Source organism: Perca fluviatilis, chromosome 21 (assembly GCF_010015445.1).
Source record: "Perca fluviatilis chromosome 21, GENO_Pfluv_1.0, whole genome shotgun sequence".
Lineage (NCBI taxonomy): Eukaryota > Metazoa > Chordata > Actinopteri > Perciformes > Percidae > Perca > Perca fluviatilis.
In genome coordinates, this window is record NC_053132.1 from 13,171,391 (window position 1) to 13,193,177 (window position 21,787).

The following is a 21,787-nucleotide window of genomic DNA, read 5'->3' on the forward strand; positions in this document are numbered from 1 at the left end:
CCGGCAAGTGGAAGACCTCTAAATCACCATAGTAACCAATGCGCTAATGTAACGTCAAAGATCCTTATATACTGTCTATGCAAAGATCCTCACACCACAGACTGTAAATATTAACCATAGACTGTTAATATTATTTACAGTCTATGATACTAACGTTTTACTTAACTTTTATTTTTTATCAGGAACAAACAAAAAACGACAATAACAATAGCAGGGAAACGTGAAAATATACAACATTCATTAATATCAAACATACAGTAACCGCTTTCTTATTTTTCATATTATTGATGTCATAATTAGTTCTGTCAAACTTGCCCAAAGTTAGCTTTGGTGTCAGTCCACGGATCTTCGTAGCTATTTTAAATGACGTGTACCTACCCTAGTATAAATAACGCCATCATAAAGAAAACTATCTTAGTCTAAGTGTAAAACACAAAAGAAATGTCTTTGGAGCTCAGTTTTTCCTCCTTATAAAATGACTATCTAATGTACATTATTTTTGTGTATACCAAGAGAAAAATCATATGAAAAATGTCCTTTCTAGTCAACAGAATATTCAAAAATCTCACATTTACTGGTACAGTCCTGAAACTATCACATTTATCACACCTTAATCAAGTTTTAGTTTTAAGTATGTGCCCATACGTGTCCACTCACCATCCAAGGCTTGTTATTGGCTAAAATGTACAGTAAACATTAGCTTTCGACAATTTTATAAACTGATCATCTCTCATGCTGAAGACTATGCACAGTATAAGCCTATTTATAATGCACATTTATTATAAGGTGCAGTGGGGGAAATAAGTTCAGAAACTGTTCTTTAAATTTCAGCTCTTTAATGATGGAAATGACTGAACGAGGCACAAAACAAGTAATGTTTTTGCATGAGCATATGAACACCAGCATCATTTCACAATGAAAGGATGTGTTGTATACGGTCATCTCCATTTAGAATAACCAGGTTTCTACTATGTTTCTAACATGATGTAATGACCACATCAATTACAACATCTCTCTTACTACAAGTTTCACTCTCAGTGAAATGTAGAAGCCATCTGAAATCCACATTACACTTAAAAAGCACATTGTGTTTCAAATAAATACATAGTTAAGAGCAACTGTAAACATATTTCTCCATGTGCATGTTGCTGTAACACTGTATGAAATATAAAAATACCTATTGACTGTTACGAAATAATGAAATAAATTAATATTAACAAATACATACAAATTTAAGGATCCTTTTTCAAGAACGATTACTACAGATTAATGTCAAAGATTATCATTTACACTGTATGATTAAAAAAAAAAAAAGCACTACACAACTATCCAACAGTAAACATGAAATATTTGGGACATTTCTACACAGAGAAACCTATCATAACACTCAAGGTAATTGGCAATTGGAATTATATTTAAGACAGCTGGAAATAAATCTTTGATTCCATGTGTTTGGCTGATAATGAAATTATCATACTTTACTGTATCCTTCAATGAGCCATGAATTAACTCTACATTCAACATTTAGTAACATTGTCAACATGTAATTATTGTTTCAAGGAATGAAAGACTTTCAAACAATGGCAAAGAAGTAACACCTGTTTCTCAACATGATGAACATTTTGCTATATAGAAAAAAGTGTAATGTAGATCTTTACATATTGCTTTAATAGTGGGCTATAGAGTAATGTTTTGATAAATTACAAAGTGGGAGGTGAGCCAAAACTTTCAGTCAAGAATCCAGATTCATAACACTGAAATTAATAGCTATTTTAATTGCACAGAAAATGGCAAACTGCTGTGAAGGATTACGGACACTGCTGCCTGAGAATTTTTCGATGTTGCTTCCTTTTATCATGTGCTATCCAAATATACTCTTAACAAACATATGAGTAAGTCTTTAAGTTGAGAGGTACTGAAAAATGCAGTTAATGCTACATAAAATGATATCCCTTTAGGAGGACAAATAAACAACCAATAAATGAGACACATCTCCACTGTGTTCACTTTTCAAATCAAGCAAAGAGTGTTAATGGGGCTTTTAAGAAACTCTGCAGTGTTTTGTGGATTTTGTTTAATCCGCGTAAAAAATGGTGGCAGGGGAGGCAGGTTTGAAGACAAGCCCCGGAATATAAGAAGGTATGGCTCTGTGTATCCCATCAGGCCTCGGTGCTAACAGGATCACAACAGTAGTCTTTGTTGATGAAGATATCACACACTGCCTCAGTTGGCAACTTGACAAAGCAGACTAAAACAGCACAGGCTAAGACGTGTCTGACAGCACCGCTGCGGCTGTTCATTATCCAATAAGCCTCCTCATCACAGCAGGTCTAGAGAGAGGCCAACTGTACTCGTTGGGGACGGGCCCGTTGACATTGCTCTCAAAGAAGGAGAACATGGGGAACCAGATGCGAGCTCGTCGACTCTGCTGGTAGGCCCGGGTGTTGGCTAGAGTGTGGTAGTACAAGAAGAGTCTGGTAGTGATGTAGAACGCTATGAAGACGTCAATCGAGTAGTGTTCATGTGCAGCCAAAATGAAGAAGATGCCGAAGAGATTCAAGACCCAGGACAACGTGTGAATGAAGTTCCAGCTTCGTGGGGTGTCTGTTTGTGAATTAAGAAGAAAGAACAGTTGAAGATACATTGAACAAATTAGCTTTTTTCTGTTGTCGTTTGGAGTTTTTACTACACCATCCAGAAATCTATCATATCCTTAGGTGACTATTTCTGTCCAGGTCAGACTGAGGAAGGCTATTTTTTTAATTGTTATTCTATTTCAGTTGTAATGCCGAAGAAGGACAGTGGATGGCAACAAAGGGACAATGTTCCCAAATATGGCTACATTTTTTTCTTCCTCTACATGAGTCTTCCTCATGATTTAGTACTTCAACCTTCTGATGTCACAGCTTTTAATAACTGCTCATAATTTATCATAATGTTCATGAATGCATCCGGACAGACTTAAAAGCTACTCACATGGGGCGCCTGGATAGCTCACCTGGTAGAGCGTGCACCCCATGTACAAAGGCTCAGTCCTTTGCTGCATGTCATTCCCCCTCTCTCTCCCCTTTCACATCTTCAGCGGTCCTGTATATGATAAAGGCCTAAAATGCCCCAAAAATAACCCTAAAAATAAAGAAAAAAAGCTACTCACACTCTGTGACAAAGAAGTTGAGCAAGGTAATGACCACTGTGTGGCCGCTGAACATGTAGTCACCACATGTATGCACTCCTGTCAGTGTCATCCCAAAACCGCTCCAGATGGCCACAGCTCGCTGCAGTTTGGCCCACATGTCACCATACATCTAGAGGGGGAGAATAAGTACTGTGATCTTTTAAAGAGGCAGAGATGTAGCGTTTAAGACACACGGAAAACAAGTTATGTGTTACCTTTCCTGAGCATTGCAGGTGCTGTCCTGGCACAGACAGGGAGGTGACAAACATGGTGATACAGCGCAGCATGAACACCGTCCCCATGAGGCTGCACATGCGCCGCAAAAGGATAGACCTACAAGTCGCGAGACAAAGTTAACGTCCATTGCATTGGTTTAAAGGGACACACTGTAGGTATCCGACAGCCCAATCCCTGCGGTGACAACATTGTACTCTACTGTACCTGTGTTTATGAAGCAGCAGAACCAGAACCCAGATATTACAGAGGATCACTCCACATGCTTCTGCCATGGCAAAGGCCCATGGTATTCTAGGCACACTGTTGAACAGAGAGAAAAAAAGAGAGATTAATGCTGAAATGACTAGTCACTTATCAATAAAAAAACTCCAAACATTCTCTGGTCCAATTTCTTAAAAGTGAGGATTTTCTGCTTTTATCTGTTGTGTATCCTTGTATGTTGAATATATTTGGGTTTTGGACAGTTGGTTGAACAAAACAAGCAATTTGATGGGGTTTTCTATTTTATAAAGTAAACCATCCAAAATTGAGACATTAATCAACAATGAAGTCATAAGATAAATCTTGAATTAACTCCTTAGACTCTGTCCTAAAAAGACCCTTGTAACATATTTTGGGTTAAAATACTACAGTTAAGGCTTACATATTTCAAACAGCTTCTAATTTCTATGTTTAAAGTTAGATTAGATAACAAAATATGGACTGTAATATCACTAAATTAACAGAAAAGCTGCAACTTGCTTCTTTATGTTTTATCGTGTCAAAAAAACAAAAACACAAATCAGCTCTCCCAATAAACACGACAAGACATTCCATGAAAAGCTCAAAGCTGGTCATAAGCAACGGGTCACACTACAAAGTAGGTCACTTTAAAAACCACTGAAAGGTCTCTTTGAACCAAAAACCCATCAGGAATATGTGAGGACAATAATAGAAGCATGCTACAAGGAAGTAGGGCAATTATAATGTCCACCATCTGTTGCAGTCTAACAAATAATCTGTGATAAATATACACAGGGTTCAAAATTTACTTTTTCATCCACCAGCCAAATGGCTAGTAGTTGTTCTAATTTTACCAGCCACTCAATAGATTATATTTTACCAGCATTTGGCTGTTAGATGGTGCTGATTTCATATTTATTATACATATTTTATTTTGATATATATACTATGTATGTAGGTTGTAAATTGTATTCTACACTTGTATATACATGTACATTCTATTCATTCCTCTAAGTATTTTTTTCAGTAGGTGTTCTGGTATTTTTTCTTTTCCTGGTATCACTTTTGTGATCTTATTTTATCTATTTTTTTTTTTAATCTTATTTATTATTTCTAGTATATTTCTTGTATTTTCTGTCTGTGTGTGAGTGAGTGTGTCCTTGCCCCTTGCTGCTGTAACACAGTAATTTCAGTTTGGGATTAATAAAGTCCATCTATCGGTCTATCTATATATCGATTTTGAATGTATGGCATTTCAAAGTTGCCAAATGTTTTTGTTGTTTTTTGATGGCTGACCATTGCCCCAGGTCAGAAAAAATAAGGCTTAAAGAGTGTCTTAGTTGTCACACACCCACCTGTCTAGGAATATATCTGGCAGCGGAGGGTATGTGCGCATGTCAGGCACCCTCTCATGCACTATGACCATGACGAAGGATGTGAAGCCAAACACAAATACCACATAGATGGTGCTTAGCACGGTCTTCCAGTACTCTGGATCCAGGCGCCTCGTCTGCAGCTTGTACTTCCCATTAGTGTACTGGTGATACTCCTCTCCCACTGGTGCGGTGTCAGTGCTGTCACAGTCTCTGCCTGACTCTCCATTACACAGCCAGTCCAAACTGCCTCCGGTTCCTGTGGGAGAGCCATCAAAGGGAAGACCCAGCTCCTCCAACACATCAATGTTCTGTTTCTGTAGTTTGCGGATGGACACCATCAGCCGCTTGATGTCCCCCAGCACCTTGAGCTCCAGAGGTGGTGAGCGGAGGTCATACTCGCTGAGGGCGAGCAGGCTGGTGCCATCCAGTCGGTGCTTGTTGCATAGCAAGTCCACATAGTCACAGAAGCCCTCTTCCCTCAGCCACTTGGCAACATGCTTGGGCGTCCAGCGACGGACACTCAGTTGGGTCATTGCCTTTTCCTCACTCTGAAGGCTGGAGAAAAGAACATCGACATTTCAACTCAAACAACTGAGCTCTCCATTACGGTCAATATCAGTTCCTTATAGACTTCCTTACCAATAAACAAAGGAATCTTAATGAGTAAGCACTATTAGGCACCATTTACTTTCACTGCATCAGCAATACTAAAATACAAACCAAGCAACACTGCCACATAGACAGCAATGCCTGAGCTACAAAGGCAAGCTGAACATTCACAATTTGAGCAATATGAGGCAATCAGTGCCAAGAATGTGCTAAGATAAGTTTGCACACACCCTAAAAATGTAGGTGAAGGAGCAGACATGTTGACTTTTGCAGTAGTTATAGATAAGGACTTGTGGGCTATTATCCCCAATCTTATTATAGCCGACACTATCCTACACACTAAAAGGAATAATCCTCGTTTAAGATTAACTTCAGTGTCCCTGGAAACAAACCCTGTCTCTAAAGTCTTTACCAAGGATTACCAAGATATCCATACAATGTTAGCATCTCTACCTGCTGAGTGATTACATGATATGATGGTACAGTGGCTTGTATGGTTTAGAGAACAGCTATAACTCAGTAACTTTGTCAAGTAAAAACCATCCACTTCATCTGCATTAACCCACATCACTGGCAGTGGCTATCAATAAGGTGGGGCCAGGAGCTAATTCTACGAACAGAACTATCAACATCTTGTAACGTTAACGTTAAGATAACTAGCCGACCACATGGTTGACGTTGATTTAACCACAAGCATGCCTTGGGTAGACATGAAACCAAGCGAAAGCCTCCTCTGTTTTATCACAGCAACTCTCCCCGGCATGCTAACGTTAATTCAAGTCTAGCTAACTAACGTTAGCTAGCAAGCTATGAGCTATCGTGATCAATGCGTGTACCTTAACGCTCACTCACCCGGACTGAGATGTGACAGAAGACGATACGGAAACGTATTTATTTAGCTAGCTAGCTAAATGGCATCTTACAAGAATCTGGAGAAATCGTATTTGCTTATGTTGCAATAACACGGGCTTGTTGGAAATCATTTCGCCCTGGCTTCGTTAGCACTGTTGACAACACAAGGCGGTAATGTCCAGAGTAGCTGCGCACGTAAAATCGGACACACGGGGCTCCAGCTGAGCAACAGTGACACCTACTGGTGAAAAGAGTCCACTGCAGAGTCTTTAATTCTGCATTCTTGAAATTATCATGATCAAAGAAATTACGTCTTTGTGAAATAAAAGAAAGGCCACAAAATACCACAACATGTATATATAAAAGATTTAGAGGCGTGAGCTTGGACAAAATTTTGATTATGGGTCACTGATTTAATTTTAGACCAAGGACACCTGTCCTTGTCAATACCAACATGGTTATAGTAAAGCCTCAACAGAAGTTGAAAAATAAATGTTGGAGGAAAAAGTCATACAAATGGGTAGTTTCAGAGTTATGTAAGCAACTACAAAGATCCATCCAGTCATCTATGAACAATCTACCGGAAAGTAAAGCAGTTTCTCCTGCCACTCCATCTGTCAAAGACTTGGTGAAGGTTTTGTATGGAGGAAAAAGATTTGGTAATCATGTGAATGAAGTTTGGCCTAACCTATTCATCGGGGACATGTAAGTATTTGACATTGCTCTTGACAGCTTATAAAATAAAAGGATATTTAGATTGTTTCCTTCTAATGTGTTTCTGGTTACAATTCCTGTTTCCTTTGTCAACAGGTCAGTGGCCAATGATCGCTACAGTCTGTGGAAGCTGGGAATCACTCATGTTCTGAATGTAGCTCATGGGAGCATGCACTGTCAGGGGAGTCATAACTTCTATGGCTCCACTGTGGATTATTATGGAGTGCCTGCAGATGACTCACCGTACTTTGACCTCTCTCGCTACTTCTTTCCCTCTGCTGAGTATATTCAGAGTGCACTTGACATGGCTGGTGGTAAATACCCATCGTGTTGCTTTATTGTCACTCAGTTTATTTTTTATCTCAGGTCTCAATGCAAGTCACTCATCATATCCGGAATAAAATCCCAGTATCACCTCATGCTTTAGGTTAATTATAATCTTTTTCTCCTTCTTCACCAGCTCGGGTTTTAGTCCACTGTGCAGTTGGAGTGAGCAGGTCTGCCTCCCTCGTCCTAGCCTACCTAATGATCCACCAGCATTACACCCTGCTAGAGGCTATCAATAAGGTCAAAGAGCACAGATGGATTTTCCCAAACAAAGGGTTTCTCAAACAGCTTCGTGCTTTGGATATGAAACTACGCAAGACATCATGAGTAATCCTCTGCACCTCAAAAATTGATTTTTTTTTTAAATTACTGAACCTCAAAAGCCCATTTCCCTCAAGATGAATGAAGAATTCATCGTCTGCCAGTGGAGGGAGTTAATGTACTTTTGACTGTAATCAGTTTGTTTCAAGAATGGTATTGAATCTATTGACCCGGGTGCTGTGTTTAATGTGACTCATGCTGCCTGTTCACAGGATATTGACCCTTATATTAGTAGGAAATCATTACACCTTACCCTTAGAATCCATTTTAAGACTCAGAATCCAGAATTTGTTTTATGTTGAAGGAAATGTACATCCACTGTGATGTGTTGTGTATTCACTTTAAAACAACATGAACACTAGATAGATGGTTAGAACACTGGATAATTTAGTTGTAAGCAGAGTTAAGTAGATTTTAAATGTTGAAATTTTTTTATTCTTAATTCTCAGAAAAAAAATCCTTATTTTGTTGCCTTCTCTAAACTTTCTTAGATGTGTTGAGTTGCACTAGGGTAGAATTTGTACTCATGACCTCAATATTTATAAAATCACTGCCATGGCCCCACCATCAGCTTCTTAAAACCATGTAAAACCCCTTATCAGTGTATGCGTGTTCAGTGGTCTTATGTTGTGCACAATTTTTATTGTCAAGGATTTAACAGCCAAGACAATCTCAGCTGCTTTTCGCACTGTTCACATGCTGAGCAACATTTACAATAACTGCAGATGTTCCTGCAAATGTCTTTTGTTTTCCTGCATTTTACAGTGTCAGTAGTGTAGTGTAGTGTCAGTATTGTCCTCTTAATTTCTGTCTTGTGGTTCCAGTGGTAGACTGGATTTTGGACAATTTTATGTAATGGAATCAAATGCTGGAAACATTTTACAGTTTCTAAGAACATACAGTAGGTCTTTGAAACCTGACAATCTGCCTTGGCAGGAAGTTGACTATATAACATGAGAGAGTTTAGATTCCAATGGTCTCTTCTTACATCTTGTAAATCAGATGGAGAGAAAGTGTGGAAATTATTGAATATTTCTAATAAATGCTTGGATAACAGCTTGTCTAATACACTGTGTATGCACAGTATCAACTGAGCTCCTTCACACACAGGAACACACACAATTAAACTTGCATCTCACCAGAATCACATTTTTATGTACGTACTGTATCAGGTGGGATTTGGTCCAACCACACAAACCACTGTAGATACATCAATAAGCAGATGCAGCAATCAATCAATAAATGTCTCCAGGTCAAAATGACTGTAGACATTTATTGACTTTTTGTATACAACAGCAGTAGTTTTTTTTTTACAAAACATCATTGCACCACATTTTACATACATGTTCATGACCCTGAATGAAGAGAGGTCCATACATTTCAAGGCTTAAAAGAGAGGTTAATTATGTTTTTCTTGTATTTAAAAGCTGGAATAGGTGAAATTGACCTGCCACATAATAGGAGGGTTAAAAGAGACACTCGAAGCCAGCGGCAAAGCTTAATTTTTTCCCTCTTGAGCTGATTTGCTTTCACACAATATTTATTTCAGAGCAGTAAACTAGCTGCATTAAGCTGTTTCAATATTTCTGGTCCATAAATGCTGCATTAAAGTGGACTTTCTGTCATCCAGTATAAGCAATGCACTTAAACATTTTGTCCATAATTGCATCCAATTATCACTGCATTATGAAATTATTCTTTGTTTGAGGCTTATTAAATTAGAGTCCCACAGCAGTGTGAAAAGCAGAGCTCGGGCTGCTCTGTTTGTTGTTCTGCCCTCTGCACGAGTAAGACTACACGCTAGGTTAAGCACTAAATTGGGTAACTGTTCAGTGACCGCAGATAAACACCTGTTCGTACAGATCATCCTGAGCCAGAGTGGACGGGAACTGCTTTGATACAGCAAACATTTGGACCAGCAATCGATCCAAGACGGGGGTTTTAGGACCTAAAATGTCAGACTTGAAAGGCAAGAGAAAAGAATATCTAAGTGTGAAGGATCTGCAGAAGGTTTTGGACTCGTGCAAACTACATCTCAGTCAAGTTGATGAGGTCTGGCCAAACATATACATAGGGAATGTGTAAGTATACATTTCATTTCAGACTTAAGGAGTTTGCCTCACAAGGAAATGTGAAACCTGTTACTTGTAAATTAATTAAACTGTTGTTGTCATCTTTTATATAACTCCTGCACATGATTGTGTTTTTATGGTACAAAAACATTGTGCTGTAATGCTTAGTGTTCACAGAAGTCTTGAACCTCTTTCTGTCTCTTTGTCTTGCTAGGGCAGTAGCCCAAAACAAGACCGCTTTGCAGAAATTAGGTATAACTCATGTATTAAACGCTGCTCACTCCAAGCGAGGCAGCATAGGAAACCAAAGCTTTTATGGCAACGGCTTTGTGTATTGTGGCATTCCAGCAGATGACTCAACACACTTTGATCTGGATGTTTACTTCCAGCCTGCAGCTGATTTCATTCATAAAGCTCTGAAGGCACCTGATGGTAAGACTCTTCTTTTTCACATTAATTGTCTTATGCATGCATAGTGACTAATTGCTGTAAAAAATATCAATTATTTTTTTTTTTATTCCTGCACATCACATCTTTTATTTCACTCCATAAATCCTTAATAAACCAATCCACTCAAATTCTCCCATCATACCGTCCTTTCAATGTCACTTGTTACCACAATGTAACACACTTGTAATGGTATGTAAGAGTATTTTCAGCCAGAAGTAGTAATAAGGGTCTTACCTTGCAGAATTTAAGTCTATAATGTGACAATGGCTCCTTTCAAAGAAGCTTTCAAGCGGAGGACGAGTTGGATTAAAGAGACAGTCGGGCCCAGCTTGCAAAGGGACCTTAAATGAACAAAGGCAATGAATTGTAGGCACTATTTTTAGCTCACAGCAGAAAAAAAGAAAGGCCAAAGTGTGAGACGGGTAGTCATGTATGATATTAATAAGACAGAGGCCTCTCACTAATCCTTCCTTCACACCACCCCTCTCTCTCCCTCATCTTGTCTGTTCTTCAGGGAAGGTTCTGGTGCACTGCATCATGGGAATGAGCCGGTCATCGACCTTGGTGTTAGCGTACCTCATGATCTACCATCACCTCACGCTCAAACGGGCTTTGCAGAAATTGATCGAGAAGAGAGCCATCTACCCCAACAGGAATTTCCTGGCTTTGTTGTTGGATCTGGATCTTCAGCTAACAAGAAAAAAGAAAACATGTCACATACTGTAATCAAGAGAAGTTTACACTTTTTTAGCCACACAGCAGCGTTATGTCTAGGGATGGTGATGCCGGTCGGTCTGTTGGTCCAGACTGAAATATTTCTAATAGATTGTCATGAAATTTAGTTCAACTAATGAAATGAGATTAACAGTAGGTTAATCTATCATGTTGGCATGTTAAACGTAAAAATAAAAAGAATGGGAAAGCTGCACACATTTAACTACACATAATAACTCAGCCCTCAGTTTTTAATTAGCATGTTGAATGTTGACATAACATTAATATAGGCCTACTAAATGTTATCGTAAGGAGAAAATCTGCACACTCATAACTTTTCTTTTTTTAAACTCAGAATCAATGTTTCAGAACGTAATGCCGTCTTCTAAATATTAGAAAGTTACGCTGAGTTAAACATTAGCAGGTTAACATGCTAACATACTAAGCATTACATACAAAATATTAGCAATTTAAAAAGCTAATGTTGGCATGCTGACATGGTATTGTAAATATTAGATGCCAACAACATGTAAGCTAGTTGTTAATATGCATTAAAACATGATGACAGTATGTTAACACGCTAACATGTCAGCATTCAGCTCAGGAAACAGCTGAGTACACAAAGTACACTTCAAACTGGAAAGAAGTCTCGGAAAATTTGACAACGCAGAAATGTAGCGGTAACATAACCTGGCCAGGGCCGTATACGGCTCTGACATGGCCTGTTCTCTGGCGCCACCCTGAGGCCAAGCTTTACATTGCTTGCATCACCAGTGGTAAAGGAGTTGTAAAGTTGTCTCTCAATTAGAATAAAATGTAGGTGTCTGGTTTATAACAAGCTACATAACTTTCTCATGGACCTGCTACCATGGTTAAGGACTTTATTGTTCTTTTGTTTTTTATGTTTTTAGAGGCAGTGATGTTAAAAACAAATAATGTCTTAACAAAAAGACAGTTTGGAAACTTGATGCAACGCAAAGTGAAAACAGAGACAAGACTGAACAATGAATGCTAATGATTTGATGGAGCTTTTATGACTATTTATTTATTTATGTCTTTCAGTTACCTCTCATTCTTGTAAGATTTAATTTTCTTCAGCACCTCACTTTATTTACAGCCGAATGGACCAAATTTCTTACGTAAAAAATGTGTTTACAAAGCATCAGTTTTTTTGTAAACTCTGTAGACGACTCAGAAAAGATTCATGTTTCTGCAATTCAACATTCAAACTAAAAATGGGAATCAATCTACAGCACCCGTCTCTTTAACAAGACCAACTCATCAGTGTTCACAGAATGAAATTCCTTTGGTGTATTTGTCAAGCTAGTTGAGCTGATCATCACTGTACATCAAAAGGTTTCAGATCTTTTGATTGTCCAAAAAGGTTCACACATGCATCTACTATATAGTAGTTTGACAGCAATGGTTCCTATTTGTTATAATTCATTATCGCTCAACCTCATTGTATCACACATGTAGTACAAACTGAATTATATATTGCATATTTGTATTGTTGGAGTCAGATGTTCAATTTCAAATGGTTTCGTTTATGGATATTTTATTTAGATACACGAAAAATAATATTAAATTTGGACGTTTTGCAAAGAAACATGATAAAAATATATCTATTGTATAAGATACGTATTTTTTGTACTTATGTTCATCTTTCTTGTGTAATTCTTTTTGACATGCTACTTTTATGCTTTAGCCAAGACTATGTCCACATCACAGTTTTAACTGTAAACCTTATATCAGTTTTTCTGTTTTATTTACTTTATATGCGGATCATTTATAAATGATCCAAATATATAGTAAAAGAGATCAGAAACTCCTGATGTGACCAAATGCCCAGGTGTAAATTTTAACACACATCACTGTAGAGAAGAATCTCAGTAGCGACTGTGTCAGATTTAAGCTTAGCAGCACTGATCTAATTCTGTTGCTATTGAAAAAGCTGTGTCCTATCCTCCCTCGTCTGCTGGTAGCTCGGGTAACCTTAAAGGAATGCAGAAGATGATGCCAGAATTATTTTGGGCTGAGATTCAGATGTTAAAATAGCAAAAAAGGTTGCAGGGTAGATTACCAAGGAGAACGCAGACAGTTGTGCTGTCGACCCACATGTAGCTCTTTTACAGAGAGACCTTGAAAAGCAACGTTTCCAGCCAAGGCAAGTGTCTGCTAACAATATGTTGTTACGGATTTGTTGCAGATAGAAGTCCATGTTGGAAAATATTGATTAGACTTTACAGTGTATGGATTTAAAGTACTTATACCTTTGTTTGAAGGGTAAACATGTTTATACTGTAAAGCACTTTTAATAAATTAGGATGTACTGTGACAATACTGCATTGCCTTATGGTTTTACCACACTTTCTTCTTTTATTCATTTGCTCACAAATCTAAGGCTAAAGAGGGAAGTGTAATTCATTAAACCACCAAGAAGAAGCCTGGAGGAGAAAAAAAAAAAGGCATTTTTATTTGCCCTCCATATTAACCGTGGGCACTTTCCCATACATAGTGTCTTTAATTACACAGAAGTAGAGCAGGAAGGACAGGTTAGCCTAAGGGGGGAGGCTATGAAAGCAGCGCTGCAGCTCAACATGTGCACCAGGGAAATCAGTTCTCTACCCCGACTGTGGGAGGAAGGGAAGGGTTGTACTTATAGATCAATGAGGAGAAAGAAGAGCTTCCAGGTATACCGGGCACATGTTGTACTTGTGCAAAGACACAATTTTACTCTGCCTTCAAGACTCACACACGCACTCATATGCATGGAGTATATGCTGGGTCAGATGCAGCTTTTCTTGCATACAACGACACACATTCATGCCCATGCAGACAGAGCCATCATGATGTTTGAGTGCACCTCCTATGTCCTGGCAGCTTAACAAAAGGTCAGTAAAACAGACTTGTTTGTTGAACAACTTATCCCTGTGGACACGACAATAAGTCTCCAAACCCTGAGTGCCACATTATGTCTCCACACACAAGCAGAATGCAAATAAGAAGCTTTTAGGAGTTGTTGGCAGGTGGTCCCAAACGCAGCACACAGACCAGGAAGCAAATCAAATATTACAGGTTAATTGCAGGAGTTACTGTAGCAGGAGATGACAGGTCAAGGTAAGTGAATGGCTGGAGAACGGCAAGGGGAAGCAGAGGGAATGAGTTGGCAGGCGAGCAAACAGGATTCCTGGAGGACAGTGAACAAACAAGCATTAGACGAGGTAACAAATGCCTAATTTCGAAAATGAAAATGGCAGGTTTGTACAGGATGTCGCGTGTTGCGTTCGTGACAGTTCTCTCTGACCAATCAGCGGTCTGCAGTGCTTCAACTCCACCTTGTAGTATTGGCTCAGCTCGCTTGGAACCTCGAAAGGAAGTGGTACCAAAAGTACCAGGTACTATCCACAACTTTTGCTAATTAACCAAAACGGAGCAAGTCGAGTTGAGTAGAGCCATGCCCTGCCACGCAGCGGAAATTCGAGTAGAATCTACTAGGCGTCTGAGCGTAGCTACCAGAGTGGAATAACAATCTGCCGATGAGTGGAAGGAAAGCCAGGGTTGATTTGGGTTGATGAGCCGATTGTAGCCAGGTGTGTGGTGAGCAGAGAGCCATTAGAGGAGATAAGCTGATTGGTTAACGGCAGGACAGGAACGAGACTCGCACACAGAAGCCGTGACAGAAGCTGAGCTGCCAACAATTTCCTTACTATAACAATGCATACACATTGTTTGTACGTCCTCAGCCTCACACAACTGCCTAAATGGATGCTAATGTATACAGTATGCATAGTATAAGTCTCACAAGCCTAGTGTGTCAACTGTAAATGCACAGGTTGGAGCTGCCTGCAGAAAATTAAAAGCTGTTTTCTGTATCTCTGGAGATAAATAAACCTACGTAAGTGCTACTGAACTAAAATAATGAGAGCATCATAAGGTCATCTTACAATTATGCGTTCTTGTGGTCCTTTGCTGCGTGAAGTGCTTTTATTGGCATAATTATAGTCTATATTTAAAAAGGCGATAGGCCTGTATACCTAATGTTCTAATTAACCATCCTCACTGTAATCCCACATTTTATTTCTCTTTCAGTGTTGCCTCTCTATTGTATATAGCCTATTAGAAGTCAGCATCCAAATGAGTATCAAATGATGTCTCAAACTGTATCCACATTTCCTTTCTTAAACTGTAGATGAGTGAGGTAAAGAAAAACATTTCTGATGCTTTTGATGCTATCAGCTTCTCGGTGTGGTCCCAATTCCATAGTAATGACCAGTTCTGTTGGTTCAACAACCCCGCTGATTATTAAAGCAACACTAAATAACTTTTCCCGCTTCGGTCCCCCTACAGGTTGGAAGCGGAATTGTCCATTACATTACATTGTCCAGTTCATTCAAACTACAGATCCACTACCCGATCTGGCAAACTTGCATAATGTAATGTAATGAACAATTCCGCTTCCAACCTGAAGGGGGAACGAAGCAGGACAAGTTCTTTAGTGTTGCTTTAAAGTCCCAGTTAAACTCTGTTAGAATATCATATGTGGTACTTTATGCGACAGGTTGTAAAAGCAGAAGTGGAGCATCCAGACATGCCCAGAGGCCTCAGCTGCTTGGCGAGCCCTGAGGGGGCAGACAGCAGGTATGAGACCCCCCCGGCTTCAGAGCTTCAGAGGCTAATGTGGACAAAGAAAGGGACCAGCAGCCATCTGGATATGGTTCAGCCCAGGATCTACATTGGAGACATGTGAGACCAGGCATACTAATAAAGGATATACAAAGTGTCACCAATGTAAGGGTTACAAAACTATTAATAGTAAAAGCAGCACCAATATTTTATATTAACAAATATACTTGTACATAAAATGTGTTTTTAGTGATGAACTCACATAGAATTGCCACCTGACTCATTTCAGGGTCTGTTTGTGTATCTCACTACTTGTTAGCTAACAAGTACGCCATATCGACTTAAAGGTGCTTTAAGAATGTCATGAATACGCATTGTGGAAGTAGCCTACGAAGTAGCCTACGCACTAATGCTGCTGCAGTGATGGCTCAACCAGCTCCTTCTTGTCAGTTATTGGCTGGAACACTGTTTGTTATGGTTCATGGTGCAGGTTGGCGCAGTTTGTTTTTGTTGCCGTTTGTGGAGTCTGAGCTGTCTTCAGAGACCGCGTTTTTTTACAGTGTGTTCAGGGGACAGGCAGCTAGCGGACAGTGAGGAGATGTTTGCTGTATGTGACGAAAAATGTAAAAAATGCGTCACATCACTTAGAGCACCTTTAAGGTTATATGTCAGTGTTCACAGTTTGTTTCTGCTGGCCCCTAGTGGGTAAAAAAGTCATTTCAGGTTCTATAAAAAAACAAAAAAACATCTCATTCTTCATTAAGAAGTTAGTAGCTAAACAGTACTTTTGGGTTGCCAGCTTTTGAACCCATTTATTAATTTTATGTTAGACAAATATGCTAAACATTAGCATGTTAACGTGCTAACTGTTTGCAACATTAACATGCTAACATAAACCTTAGCCATACGCTAAACATTAGCACATTATTAAACTTCTACTTTTACACAAATTAGCTAAAGATGGAGCATTAACACATGAACATTCTAACTAGCCAACATGCCAAATATATTGCACAGGTTTAGACATCCGTCTCTGGGATTTCTGTTACCACAGAAATATGATTGTTGGTGTTTAAAGTACAGAAACATTAATAAAAATAAGATAGCAAATAATTATTTTTCAAGAAACATTATCTCCATTGCCCCAGATAATCCACAGACCTGGCTGCCAGTTTTTAACTATTTCTTTGGGGGAAAGTTTTTTCAATTCACTATTTATTTATTTATGTATTTATTCTTTTATTGTTATTGTTATTTGGGTGAACAGAGCAAGCTACTATGTTACACCAACCAAAAGGTTTCATAACTTAGATGCGGGTCCACAACTTGGCAACACAAACAGTTTATTAATAATATATAAAGCATTAGTAAATGTTTTATTTATCATGAATATGACACATTTAAAATCATTTATAAGCATTTTTTATTGCACAATGGTCATATGTATGCTTGGAAATGATGAACCCTTCTTTCACTTCTCTGCCCTGAGAGATAACTATGCTTTTTTCCCCTTTAGGTATGCAGCCAAAGACAAGAGGACACTCCAGGCTCACCACATCACCCATGTACTTAACGCTGCTGATGGGAAGTTCAACGTGAACACGGGCCCCAGCTACTACCGTGACACCAAAATCACTTATCATGGAGTGGAAGCTTTTGACATGCCAACCTTTAACTTGAGTCCCTTCTTTTACCCAGCAGCCAATTTTATCAAGAACGCTTTGAGCTCGCCCACAGGTGAGGAGCTTTCACCGGGCTCAAGGCATTTCTTAACATTTTCACACATTAACTTGTGGGAGACAAATTTTTTTCTGCAAGCCAAAGTACAGAAATGTGTCAGTCAATTCCCATTACAGCAGCCCCCAGTTGTATCAGTCATTAAAATGCAAATCAAACACTAAACATAATATCAAGCTAATATCTTTCCCCCACGGTAATCTTCTCATAAACTCAGACCTTGGCCAGGAAAATTGTTTTTAAATGGATTGCCCTGGTAATTTGTAAGCAACACTTTTATTGGACATGGAAATTACACAATTATGTTTGTGGCCTGTGTCTGCCTGGCCTTTTATGCAAAGTAAAGTCAGTATCTGACATGACAGTAATAAGATGAGGCCTCCTTATTCACATGCTGGCTGATCTGGGGCTCCAGTGTGTGGCGGGGCCTACAGTAATCCCCAGCAGAAATACACAGAAGCCAAGACAGTTCAATTACGCGTTGCCCCTAAAACAAAAAAAAAAAAAAAAAAAAAAGCACCCAAATCCTCAAGCGGAAAAAAAAAAAGGGTTTTTTTTTTTATTTTTTTTTTTTGTTATTTTGTTGTTTTTTTTTTTGTGGTTGTTTGTTTTTTTTTTTTTTGGGGGGTTTTTTTATAGAGAAAAAAAAAAAAAAGGCGGCTAGAATAAAGTCATTGCATGGTTGTAATTATGGACATGGAGCTTGTAGAGGATGGCTGAGCTCTAGACTGAGCAGGAAGTGATGTTGAGTTTTGTTTCCGCTGATTGGCAGGTAAAGTGTTTGTCCACTGTGCGATGGGTCTCAGCCGCTCGTCCACCTTGGTTCTGGCCTACTTGATGATCTACGAGAACATGACACTGGTGGACGCCATCAAAGCTGTAAGCGCCAACAGGAACATCTCACCTAACAATGGTTTCCTGGAGCAGCTCAGAGAGCTGGACATGAAGCTGCACTGCCAGGGATCATCCAGGAGCTGGAGTGCCAACGGGCAGACTTGAGATAAAATCCATCAGTCGATAAATTTGGATTATACTGTTGAGTTTGTAGTAGATATTCCAGCGAAGATATGAATGTAAAAACATGCTCTTATTGCCTTTTCTTTGTAGACAAATTTAATTTTTTTTGTGAAGAAATGAAAGTGACTTAAATCACGTTAAAGGCTTTTTATTGTAATAAACTACGATTTAAAGATCAAAACCAACAGTGACTACAGTGGCCGGGTTAGCTCAGTTGGTAGAGCAGGTGCACACGTACATAGAGGTTTATGCCTCGATGCAGAGGTCCAGGGTTCGAGTCTGACCTGTGACAATTTCCTGCATGTCTTCCCCCTCTTTCTCACCTAGCTGTCCTGTCCATTATTCTCCAAAGAGTCATGAAGTTACACTGGGTGACATATTAAAAGGAAGAGCAACTACTAAACTACTGTTAACTGCTGTTTCAAAAGAATGAATCTCAACATTGAACTCTTTGTCAACGAAAACATATTAGGAAATGTGCTCATTGGCTATTTTTTTTGCTGGGAGATAGTTGAGAAGATTGATACCACTTTCATTTCGGTATCTAAATATGCTAAGCTAGAGCCAGGAGAGCTTATTTAGCATAATGACTGGAAGCAGGGGAAGACAGCTATCATGGCCCCTCTTAATCTCACTAATTATTAGCATGTTATACTTAAATCAAAAATTTGTTTTAATCTGTACAGAAACATGAGAGTGGTGCCGTTCTTTTCATTAACTCTCAGAGAGAAAGCATAAAACATTCCCCCCCCCCCCAAAAAAAACAACAACAACTAAATTCTATAATTCTATGGCAAAATTGGCAAACAAAACAGCCACTAAAGGGAGCTTGAGTTGAGATTGTCAACAACCGCTGTAGTGGCTCTCAGCAGTGTAAACGGTAAACTGTTTGCCTGACTCTGAGCTTCTCTCCAGAAATGAAAAATGCAGTCCATCATAATGAGGAAATATGTCACCAAATAGTAGTTATAATAGTTTCCGGATGATAATATGAGGCAGTGGCTAAATAAATGAAAAGATAAATATAACACCAGCATTATCCTTTAAATTCTCTAAAATGAGGTACACGTTGATGTGGTGTGAACTGACGCGACGTGGCAACTTCCTCACCATGTTAAATCACTTACAATATTACAACTGTAAACACTGCTGTGGTTCTGTAGTTAAAGTTGTCACAACAAAAGCAACCTGGCTTCTGCCACAGTCATCTGAGGAATAAATAGTCTCTGGCATCTTCAGCTGTCTTGTTCCACCGGGGCTCAGCCTCTAAACAACACTGATACTCTGCTCCGATGGAAAGCAATCTGCAACAAAGAGGTTAGAGTTTACTGTGGTTCCTTTCCAAATGCCTACAGGAAGAAAAACTAGCACGACAGCGGAAATAACTTCTCAAATTTTTCATCCGGGAACATCAAGTAGCCTATTTGGGGAAATTATCGAACCGTTATCTAAGTGTTGAGCCGAATATAATGAGTGATAATTATACAACAACACTAAAGTGAAAGATGCAGACATGAGCCCAGAGGAGGAGCCAGAGTATCAGACACCACCCACCTGCGATCTGCTCAGCCTTCTGCTAAGGAACAGACACCCCACTGGAGCTGTCAACGAGGTTTGGCCCAACCTCTACATTGGAGACGTGTAAGTAACATTCTCACTTCAGGGCCCCTCTGCAATATGGTGATCTGATTGTGAAACTGTTGCTGCAAACAAATCCTGTATTTGGCCAACTCATGGAACAAATATAAAATCTGTACATTTGAGTCACCAGCGATGCGTTTGCAAACATACACTTACAGAGCTGGCCACAGGCGAGAAAAATCTCCAAAGGCTACATTCCTTGTCTCATCGCTTGTGTCGTTTACAGTACTACAGCTCAGCATAAAACCCTGTTAATGGATCTGGGAATAACACGTGGTGAATGCTGCAGATGGTCCCCAGCACATTGACACTGTGCCACGTTTCTACAAAGACACCAACATACAGTATCATGGAGTAGAAGCACCGGACTGTAAAGATTTTGACTTCAGCCCATCTTCACTGAGACGGCTGATTTTATTCATGGTGCCCTGAGTCAGAAAGGTACATTTCATCCATTTGAGCCACAGAAAAATATTGTGGTAAAAAAATGTGACCAGACACATTGTCTAATGTTACAACTAAATCTTAAAAATGATGACCCAAAAACGCAGAATTTGTTTGCAATATATATAAAATGCCAGAGGGACTAAATAAATATTAAACTGCTGCATGGCAACTTGTACAAGAAAGATGTCCCTCTCCAAAAAAAAAAAATCTAAAAATAAGTAAGTGTAAAGGTGTTAAAAAAAAGGGGGATCATGACCTACTGAGGTGTTTGGCGACTCCAGAGTTCATACATTTGCTCTTTATCTTCATCAAGGCATTCTCATCTAGGCTTTTTTATTTATTTTTTTACTTGGTTTTATGTGGACAAAGATCTGCTTTTTCATTGAAGAGAATCTATTTTTTGCATTTTGCACCAAAATCTATAAGAAAAACTATTTCAGAATCGTATGAATGAAGCAACCTGACACTTATGTGAGATTTGTTTCCACATTTTACGCCTGTACAGTCAGTTTGTTTTCATCCCAACTTTGTTATTTTGACAAAGTTGCAGTGCAGGCTGTTCGCAGGCACAGAAACATTCTTCCAAATGTTGGATTTCTGAATCAACTCTGTCACCTGGACTCTTCCTTGGCCCTGCAGAGGAAAACAACACAACATCAAGGAGTGGAGAAGTAGAGCATGGGAAGAGATTTTCTTTCAACAAGGAATTTTGTATCTGTTCAATACAACAACAACAACAAAAATCACATATTTTTTTACATTACAGCTAAACATTTTTAAAATATGACTGCTTTGTTTTGGATTTGTTTATGTATTTGGGTTTATGTATTTTTCTACCTTCTAGGCAGCAATTGGTTTCCAATAATTTACATACATGAAAATCAGTTGGCACCATTAGCACACTTTGTGTAATCCATCATATTGCAGTCACATTTTAATTGCATTATAATGCAATATTAGTGCAGGTTCAATACAGAGGTCTGCACTGTATTACATCATAACAATACCAAAAAAAAAAAGAGCCTGTTAAAGAGATCTCTACTTGGACTTGACTGGACTCGTCCAACTTGCAAATAAAAATGAGGACTTGAGACTTGACTTGGACTTTGCTGAAAGACCTGAGACTAGCTCTTGCCTCAAATTACTTAAGACACAACTTGAGACTTGACCAGAGACTTGCTGTGATAGAGCTTAGACTCTCAAATGATTTGTGACTTGACTAAGAATTGTCTCCAATGACTTGATACAGA

General features: G+C 39.0%; 4 protein-coding genes and 1 pseudogene across 12 annotated transcripts; 4 read left to right on the forward strand and 1 right to left on the reverse strand.

The window, feature by feature from the left end:
* Positions 1-819: 819 nt before the first annotated feature.
* Positions 820-10,961, reverse strand: LOC120550678 (sphingomyelin synthase-related protein 1-like). Of its 3 annotated transcripts, XM_039787345.1 has the most exons (7): positions 10,932-10,961; positions 10,590-10,696; positions 4,990-5,565; positions 3,617-3,712; positions 3,391-3,508; positions 3,155-3,305; positions 820-2,604 (listed from the first exon to the last, which is right to left on the reverse strand). In XM_039787345.1, the coding sequence occupies exons 1-7, from the start codon at positions 10,944-10,946 to the stop codon at positions 2,300-2,302; spliced, it is 1,368 nt and encodes a 455-aa protein (XP_039643279.1). In that variant the 5' UTR covers positions 10,947-10,961; the 3' UTR covers positions 820-2,299. The 3 variants fall into 3 exon arrangements, with proteins under 3 accessions (XP_039643279.1, XP_039643277.1, XP_039643278.1); XM_039787343.1 differs by lacking the exons at positions 10,590-10,696; positions 10,932-10,961 and adding an exon at positions 6,472-6,661; XM_039787344.1 differs by lacking the exons at positions 10,590-10,696; positions 10,932-10,961 and adding an exon at positions 5,650-5,749.
* LOC120550684 (dual specificity protein phosphatase 13-like) lies at positions 6,886-8,877 on the forward strand. Its single transcript, XM_039787361.1, has 3 exons — positions 6,886-7,176; positions 7,282-7,499; positions 7,646-8,877. The coding sequence occupies exons 1-3, from the start codon at positions 6,926-6,928 to the stop codon at positions 7,837-7,839; spliced, it is 663 nt and encodes a 220-aa protein (XP_039643295.1). The 5' UTR covers positions 6,886-6,925; the 3' UTR covers positions 7,840-8,877.
* Positions 9,605-13,407, forward strand: zgc:153981 (dual specificity protein phosphatase family protein). Of its 2 annotated transcripts, XM_039787363.1 has the most exons (4): positions 9,606-9,914; positions 10,120-10,157; positions 10,254-10,337; positions 10,870-13,407. In XM_039787363.1, exons 1-4 carry the CDS (start codon positions 9,787-9,789, stop codon positions 11,079-11,081), a joined length of 462 nt encoding a protein of 153 aa, XP_039643297.1. In that variant the 5' UTR covers positions 9,606-9,786; the 3' UTR covers positions 11,082-13,407. The 2 variants fall into 2 exon arrangements, with proteins under 2 accessions (XP_039643296.1, XP_039643297.1); XM_039787362.1 differs by having other exon boundaries at positions 9,605-9,914; positions 10,120-10,337.
* Positions 13,141-18,634, forward strand: LOC120550682 (dual specificity phosphatase 29-like). Of its 6 annotated transcripts, none has more exons than XM_039787355.1 (4): positions 13,141-13,236; positions 15,631-15,815; positions 17,212-17,432; positions 18,205-18,634. In XM_039787355.1, exons 2-4 carry the CDS (start codon positions 15,661-15,663, stop codon positions 18,429-18,431), a joined length of 603 nt encoding a protein of 200 aa, XP_039643289.1. In that variant the 5' UTR covers positions 13,141-13,236; positions 15,631-15,660; the 3' UTR covers positions 18,432-18,634. The 6 variants fall into 6 exon arrangements, with proteins under 6 accessions (XP_039643289.1, XP_039643290.1, XP_039643287.1 ...); XM_039787356.1 differs by lacking the exon at positions 13,141-13,236 and adding an exon at positions 13,519-13,963; XM_039787353.1 differs by lacking the exon at positions 13,141-13,236 and adding an exon at positions 13,975-14,293.
* Positions 18,635-19,491: 857 nt separating this feature from the next.
* LOC120551604 lies at positions 19,492-21,287 on the forward strand (annotated as a pseudogene).
* The last annotated feature ends 500 nt before the right edge of the window (positions 21,288-21,787 follow it).